This window comes from Pollachius pollachius (assembly GCF_949987615.1).
Source record: "Pollachius pollachius genome assembly, chromosome: 7".
NCBI lineage: Eukaryota > Metazoa > Chordata > Actinopteri > Gadiformes > Gadidae > Pollachius > Pollachius pollachius.
Window position 1 is genome coordinate 21,910,154 of NC_136940.1, and position 8,828 is coordinate 21,918,981.

An 8,828-nucleotide genomic window follows, 5' to 3' on the forward strand; every position below is an offset into this window, starting at 1 on the left:
GAGGCATTTTCCGCGCTTTGAGGGGAAATGGGGGAGGAGGGGTGTTGGGATGTTTTGTTCTTTTTTGTTTTGCCTTTGGTTGGCTGCAAAGACTCTAATAACTTCACTGTAGTATGTCATCTGCTGGGGTTTGGCATTGTTCGAATTCCACTTCCCAGTCTTCTCCACAGGGTTCTTCAGTTCTCTGTCCTAGAACAATCAGGGAACCATAGAACCGATTACAATTAAGCGCGTCCGTGTTGTTGTCAGCGGTGGATTTTAGAAAGACGACCCAGTCGCCGTAAAGGATGTTTGTTCAAGATGACATTTGTTTTCTCTGTCTCTCACTTGTTTTGCAGGGCAGAGTCTTGGATACGGTTTTGTTAACTACATTGACCCAAAGGATGCAGAGAAGGCCATCAACACATTAAACGGACTGAGACTCCAGACCAAAACAATCAAGGTAATAAAAACTTACATTTATTTTAGATTTCAATATGTCAGTTTAAATCAGTAGGCGGGAAAAAAAATGCTAATCTGTTGCATTTTGCCGCACTTAATATCCAATAAATTGAGTGATACAAATTTCGAATTTCATTTAGATTCATTAATTTTAGATGTGATAAACATGACTATATCTAAATAATTGACGTAATAACAGGAAGAGAAAATGTCTTATTAAAGTCCCCTTAGAGACTGAACTTGCTTTTGCCTTATTCAAAATCCATGGGCCTGAGCAATCAAACACTGCCTCAATCACAGAACCAGACTGTAACTAGCATGCTTATTAGTTTCCAAATGTCAGACCCAGGAGGTAGAATTATGGAGATGTCTATTACTGAAGGAATGAACAACCATTCATCACTCTCTATTACTTTAGCCAAAAACAAATAGAGCTCTGCCAGTATTATATGGTAATGGTATTAAATGAGCAGGTTTGGAGGTCTCTCCATCAAAGGTGAATCAATGCCTACGTTGTGCTTCTATAGGTGCTAAAATGACCTCTCTCCTGTCTCTTCCCTCCTCCCTCCTCTCCGCTCTTTCCTCTCACTTATCTCTTCTCTCATCTCTCCCCTCTCCCCACTCCTATATCCCCTCTCCGCTCTCTCCTCTCCCCTCCGCTCTCTCCTCTCCCTTTACTCCTTTCTCTCCCCACTCCCCTCTCTCCTCTCCTCTCTCCTCTCCCCTCTCCTCTCTCCTCCCTCCCCTCTCTTCTCTCCCCTCCCCTCTCCTCTCTCCTCTCCTCTCCTGTCGCCTCTCTCCTCCCTCCTCTCTCCTCCCTCCCCTCTCTCCTCTCCCCTCTCCTCTCTCCTCCCTCCCCTCTCTTCTCTCCCCTCCCCTCTCCTCTCGCCTCTCTCCTCTCCTCTCTCCTCTCTCTCCTCTCCTCTCGCCTCTCTCCTCCCTCCTCTCTCCTCCCTCCCCTCTCTTCTCTCCCCTCTCCTCTCCTCTCTCCTCTCTCTCTCCTCTCCTCTCCTCTCGCCTCTCTCCTCTCCTCTCTCTCCTCTCCTCTCGCCTCTCTCCTCCCTCCTCTCCTCCCTCCCCTCTCTTCTCTCCCCTCTCCTCTCTCCTCTCTCCTCTCCTCTACTCTCTCCTCCCTCCTCTCTCCTCCCTCCTCTCTCTTCTATCCCCTCTCCTCTCTCCTTTCTCCTCTCCTTTTTCTCCTCTGCAATGGCTGGCTGATGATGTGCAGCTAGTGTTAAACAGGCCCAGTAATCTGCTCTGCTGTGCTAATCCCTGGATGCTCACCACTGTCATCGTTGGTGATCTGATCTAATCTAATCTAATAGGATGGGATTAGCCCTGTAGTTGTGAATGGGGATATTCCTGCAGAGCATACCACAAATCCCTAGACAGCATATTGAAAACATTTCGAGACTTTCCGGCCTGGCCTGAGTTCAACCCCGAGCCCTGGCTATGATCTTACCCCCGAGATTGAGAAAGAGAGACGGAGTGAGGGGAGAAATGTGTGAATCAATGTGTGCTTTCATATTTATTTCTTCTGTTCTTAGTTTTTCTTTCATTTATTTTTAACACAACCGGTACAGTGCAGTCTCACCTTGTTCCCACACAGTTCACAGAGTTCAGATGTCAAAGCACAATTCAGTACAGTACCAGCTTGATATATATATATCAAGCTGACCAAGCTGGGAGAGCACTTTTACTTTGTTTACAATAGACTCTTTCTCTTTCTCTATCTCACACTCACACACACACACACACACACTAAAACACACGCATGCCCACACATACACAAACAGTTTGTCGATATGGACACATGGGTGATAGTAGACTTTGAGAGTGTCCACCGAAAAAGTTAAATACCACACACACACACACACACACAAACACACGCACGCACACGCACACACAAGCACATACACAGAGCCACACACAGCCCTTGTATCATCAGAGGTTCCAGAATCTCCGTCCTCACCCTGACACTGTGGAGAGCGGTTACCTCAAGTGGTTTCCGTGATAAGGACAGGCATGGTAATGGCAGAAGACAACTCTGCGTCTCTCTGTCTGTCACTATCATCCTCTCACACCTCTGCCCCTGTCTGCCACCCACTCTCTCTGCCCTTCTGCCACAACTATCTCTCTCTCGCTCTCTCTCGCTCTCTCTCTCTCTCTCTCTCTCTCTCTCGCTCTCTCTCTCTCTCTCTCTCTCTCTCTCGCTCTCTCTCTCTCTCTCTCTCTCTCTCTCTCTCTCGCTCTCGCTCTCTCTCTCTCTCGCTCTCTCTCTCTCTCGCTCTCTCGCTCTCTCTCTCTCTCTCTCTCTCGCTCTCTCTCTCTCTCTCTCTCTCTCTCTCTCTCTGTCGCCCTCTCCACGCAACAGCTTAAAAAATAAATAAATCCCCTGAAGATAGCGAGGTAAATTAAAAGCTGGCAGGAGCATCTCAACATTTGCCACGCCACACCTTTAAGCGCCCCCCCCACCTTCTCCGCCTCTGCCGCTTCAGAAGTGAGAGGAACCGTCACAGCATTTTACATGCTGCTACCAGGCATGTTTGTGTGTGTGTGTGCGTGGGTGTGTATGTATGTGAGTGTGTGTGTGTGTGTGTGTGTTTGTGTGTGTGTGTGTTTGTGTGTCTGGAGTCTCTTGCCTATCCTCACACCTAGAGTTGCTCAGGAAAACTCCCCCCTTCCCATCTCCCCCCCTTACCTCCCTCTCCCCTCCCCTCCCCTCTTGAGGTGCGAGGGGAAGGAGCACGGCAAGGGTGAAATCAAATCGCTAACCCCCCCCTCTACTTATTCATACACACACAAACACACAGTATACACACACACACAGTATTTTTAAGATCCACATTTAAACTTGTATAACTTTACAGATCAAACCTAGAACCGTACGCCTGCAAACGTGCAAGCACAACACACACACACACACACACACGTGCACACTACTCATTCACACATACACATCCTTCACTTTCACACATACAATACTGCTCACAGCTTGAGGAGGTGTTGATGGATTAGACATCTGGAGTTGGCTGAGAAGGCGTGAAAGAGGAGAGAGGAGAGGTGCACGCAGAGAAGTGCAGAGAAGTTGAAAAAGGAAGCGACAGTGAGGCAAAATCTCCAACAAGGAAGAACAGAGAGAGTGCGCGATGGAGTTGAATGCGGCCGGGGAGCGCGGTGGACGCGGCCAGGCAGAGCGTAAAGGGAAAAAGAAGCAGAGACAAGGAAGAGTGATTTGGTTCGAGGAGCGGGGAAAGAGAGAGGAAGTGGAGAGAGCCGAGAGAGAAAAAAAAAGCCCAGAGAGCGGGAGAGAGAGAGAGAGACAGATAGGGGGAGAGAGAGAGAGAGGAAGAGTCGAGCAAACAAAAGAGAAGAAAAATGACAGGCCAAGGGATGGCCTACGACTGGTGATCCCAATTTCTCCTGGCGTCAAGAGTTCAGCATGATTTCCATGCTGTAGCGCAGGGATATGTCGGCACTTCCTCCGTATTTTCTTGACTAACCACGTTGGATGGCTTACGTCTCCACATGTCAGAGATGTAATGAAAGCGCAGCAAGGAAAGCTGCTCCAGTCAGCAGCGGGGGTAATGGGATTTTACTTAACTTCACGGGAACAAAATTCGGGCATTCGCATGTAGGTCGTTTCCCCCGACATACGGAAAAAAAGACCGGTTGTGAGTTTTATATGCTGCACAGTAAATCCAGTGGAATATTTTCAAATACATCAAGGGGAAAAGACTGAAATTTGAAGTGTGTGTGCATGCGTTTGTGTGTATGTGTGTGTATGTGTGTGTGTGTGTGTGAGCCGGAGTGTGGTGGGAATGGGATTTTTGAATAATCTTTGGAATATTCTGGGAGAGGGGCAGAGTCGCTAAAATATGAATTACATTTAATAACTAAATGTACACCTAAAATCAGCAGCTTAATATAACTGAATTACATCACAGTACACCACTGACTAAACGGGGCATAGTGAAGGCTTAAAGGCTTTAACTGTCTGCTGTTAATGTCCTAATTAAAATGTTCTTTAATAAAGGTCTGGCCCCTTCGGTTAAAGGCCAGCTTAAATGAATCTTGTTATCTTTGCAATCCAAATGACGATTGAGTCATTTTGTCGTATCAGTGTACGGAGCACTCAAACCCTAATTCACTCAGTTGCTTGAAAATCAAAATTGCGCTCGCTCCCCGCAGTTGTAAAGTCAGCTTATTATTCTTTTCTATTTTTGCACTCTTGTCTATTTATACACAGCGGACCATTTTCCGCCTGCTGCATACTATTCTCCTCTCTCCGCCCTCTCTAAGTGTGCCCGCCCCTCTCTCCCCTCCCTAGGTGTCGTACGCACGGCCAAGCTCCGCCTCCATCCGCGATGCCAACCTGTATGTGAGCGGCCTGCCCAAGACCATGACCCAGAAGGAGCTGGAGCAGCTCTTCTCCCAGTATGGACGCATCATTACCTCTCGCATCCTGGTCGACCAGGTCACAGGTATCCATGGGGCAGCACTCTCCTTACACACACACACACATACACACACACACACACACACACACACACACACACACACACACCAACATATACACGTATACACACGCACACACATACAAACACACATATGTATTCACACACACACACACACACACAAAGAAAAACACACACAGATGCACATATACACATTCAAATACACTCCAACGTATAAAAGCACCTCCTCAAATGTACACACACTCACACACACACACATTCATACATGTACACGTACACAGATGCAGACACATATATACCTAATCAAATGTGCACTCCCAGCTCTGGTACTCATACTGAAGTACTCACATGTCTATGTCCCTGTGGGTGAGTATGTGTGTGTATTCGTGGTGGTAATAATAACGTAGTGAGTTCTTTCATGCGTCTTTAGATAATTCCCTGTGCTTGTGTGCGGCCAAAAATACCAGCGTTTAGCACCCTCGCCTGCACGCTTGCTTGCACCCTTATGTTTGTTTGCGCTCACCAGGCCTCTGAGTGTGTGTGCGTGTGTTTATGTGTGTGTGTGCGTGTGTGTGTGTGTGCTATCCGTCTACGTCTCTTACATGCGTGGCATATAAGTGCACACGTGCTCGATTACACATTCTACCACGTACAAAAACACATGAATGAATCACAACCGGCTAATTGTATGGCGGTGGAGGCCCCCAAGGCGTGTCTCTGAGATCGGTTTCAGTGGGCTGTGTGGGTGCCTGCGGGCGGAGACCTGCTCCGCTGTTGTGCGCAATGTGTACTGATGATGCAGAAACAGCTCCACACTGTAAGACACTTGCGTTTGCCTAAGCTGAATAAATCACTGCTGGCAGGAAAGTACATGCCCGTGGGCAGGAAAGAGGAAGAGGAAGAGGACAGGAAGAGGGGATGAGGAGGAGAGGAGGGGAGGCGAACGCAGAGGAGAGGAAAGCAGGAGAGGGGAGGGGACAGGAGAAGCACGGGAGAGGAGGAGAGGATGGGAGGGGAGGGGAGGGGAGAGGATGGGAGGGGAGGGGAGAGGAGGAGGAGACGATGGGAGGGAAGGGGAGGGGAGAGGAGGAGGAGAGGATGGGAGGGGAGGAGGAGAGGATGGGAGGGGAGAGGAGGAGGAGTGGATGGGAGGGGAGGGGAGAGGAGGAGGAGACGATGGGAGGGAAGGGGAGGGGAGAGGAGGAGGAGAGGATGGGAGGGGAGGAGGAGAGGATGGGAGGGGAGAGGAGGAGGAGTGGATGGGAGGGGAGGGGAGAGGAGGAGGAGAGGATGGGAGGGGAGGGGAGAGGAGGAGGAGTGGATGGGAGGGGAGGGGAGAGGAGGAGGAGAGGATGGGAGGGGAGGGGAGAGGAGGAGTTGTAGGGAGGGGAGAGGAGAGGAGAAGAAAGGATGGGAGTAGATGGGGGGGAGATGAGGAGAGGATGGGAGAATAAGGAGAGGATTGATGTATAGGGGGGGAGGGAAGTAGAGGGTAGAGGAGAGGAGTAGAGGGGAGGGGATCGGCAGGGGTGAGACGGGGAGAGGACGAGTGAGCAGAGGGGATGAGTGGAGCACAGAGGTGAGGAGAGGAGGGAAAAGATAGCTGAGCGAAAGAGAGAAGGGGAGGGGAGAGGTGCGTAGACGAAGGGAAAAGGGAGGGGAGGAGAGAAGGGGTTAGGCAAGGTGAGGACAAGGGGGGGGGGAGAGGAGGATGATATTCATGCACGTGAGGCTGGAGGTTGGGAACAGTGCGGAGACGCAGGAGGAGTAAAGGGGGGAGGTGGAACGCTACGTGGAACAGAAAGAGAGAAAAACCAAAGAGATGAGGGCGAGATAAGGGTAGCAGAGGTGAAGAAAGGAAAATTGAACGTGGGGGGGCGGTGTGGATGGTGCAAGGGTGCAGCAAGTGCAATAAAGAAGGTGGAGCCAAGGTACATAGCGGCGAAGGCGAGACGGCGAGGAGAGGCGGAGGAGTTGACGAGGGGGACGGAGGGAGCGGGGTCGGAGCGGCAGGGCCCATAAAAGAGCAGCGGCGTGGGAAAAGAAGGAGGCGGTTGCCGCGGCTACGGAGAGGACGCGGCGGTCACATCTCCCTGTCTATTTATCTGCTTAACCAGCAGACCTGTCGTGGCACCGGGAGGCCGCTCCCCAGGGGGGCCCCGCCGTTCCACAGCACAGCACAGGCGGAAAACAACAAACAGGAGACGCCACAGACAACACATCTGTTCACACTGCAGCCTCATCTCTTATTTTAAACCTGCCCGCTCGGGGGGGCCATCCGGCCATAAATACACCCAGCCCCGGCAGCGATGGCCCTGGGACAACGGCGAGGGGTGACGCATCCACCCCGAGCCCGGGCTCTTAAAAAGGAGCCTCAATTATTCATCGCGGCGCCATTCTTGACTTAGCACACCGTCCGTTTTAGACCTGAGCGCTCTCAAGAGCAGCTAAGTGCTCGTTGGACCTGCGTGTACCGGCAGAATATATTCACAGGCTTTGCAGAGAGGCAGCGCCCCCCCCCCCCCCCATCCCCGTCCCCCCCCCCCCCGTCCCACCCCCGTCCCACCCCCCCCCAAAACCATATCACTAAGACTTTGGAGGAATAGGGAGGATGGGGGGTGGATTTGTGAGTGGGACATGGAAAGGACAGGGATAGGGGAGGGGAGAGAGAGGAGGACGAGTGAGATAAGAAGTGATAGAGCAGCACACTCTCTGTGTAATGGGTAGATGATCACAATATTGTTACAGCAGAGAAGCAGCAGGATCGGCCGCACAAAAGAGTTGGGATGGTGGCATTAAAGGAGCAGGGAATCTCAGAACCTAATAGGGAGGAGTGATTCATACCGGAGTAATTGGAGAGTCTGTCTATACTTAGACGGTATAACTACCTGACTAGGGCTCATAGCACACATGTACTATTTCCTGCAAATATCACTTTCAAAGCTGAATACTGAAAATAATCAGGATAACTACAGAAATGCTTCCATGCGTACATGCTTCCCTCCTTTATTTAACATGCCTCAGCTTATTCTCTCATTCTCTTCTCGTTCTCTGTCCCTTTTACCACCGCAGCAAACACATTCATAACTACTTATTTCTGTATTGGTATATTGCAAATACTATTAATTGTGTTTTTATTTGTAAGGAAACGGCTGGGAATACACAATACACTTTAAATTCCCTAATTCCCCAAAATGTACCTGTGCTTAACTTTACAAGTACACACATTGTTTCTTAAGCACCCTTAATACAGACATATATACACATTTCTTCCTTTAGTGTGCATTGACACATACACCACACTTGTGTGTGTGTGTGTGGTTTGCGTGCGTGCGTGCGTGTGTGCATGCATACATACTGTGTTAGACACACTCCAACACACTTCTTCCTGTTACATACACTTACACAGACGCTTGCAGACGCACACACGCACGCACAAACACACACAGACACACAAAGACACAAACACACGCATTCTACACACGGACTCCTGGACGCCTCCCCAGGAGGCTAAAGGATCAGCAGGAGAAATGTTAATGACCAATTAGATGTTACAGTTGCCGGTGATTAAGAAACACACAAGATTTTAGGGGGACCCTGAGAGCACTAAGCTGGCATCATCAACTCATCTTTCTCTTTTCCTTTCTGCTTAAAGAAACACATACACACACACACACACACACACACACACACACACACACACACACACACACACACACGGGGACACACAAGCTCACACTTGTTTCCCCAACAAAGAGCTTCTGCCTGCAAATTAAAACCCTGCAGTGAGAGGCAAAAAAACGTAGTAAAAGAGAAAATGATCCTTAAAAAATATTCAGTGGACAGAGACGAAGAAGACAAACACAGGAATGTGCACGGAAATAGCCGGAGTGCATAGCACGCGATGGA

General features: G+C 49.8%; 1 protein-coding gene across 7 annotated transcripts in view; it reads left to right on the forward strand.

The window, feature by feature from the left end:
- elavl4 (ELAV like neuron-specific RNA binding protein 4) overlaps window positions 1-8,828 on the forward strand; it is a gene marked incomplete at both ends in the record, with an annotated part of 68,841 nt that overhangs the window by 44,280 nt on the left and 15,733 nt on the right. For all 7 annotated transcript variants that reach the window (XM_079740416.1, XM_079740417.1, XM_079740418.1 and 4 more), the window contains 2 exons: window positions 339-442; window positions 4,772-4,925. In XM_079740416.1, the coding sequence (XP_079596542.1) occupies window positions 339-442; window positions 4,772-4,925 (258 nt within the window). The remainder of the gene's footprint in view (window positions 1-338; window positions 443-4,771; window positions 4,926-8,828) is intronic.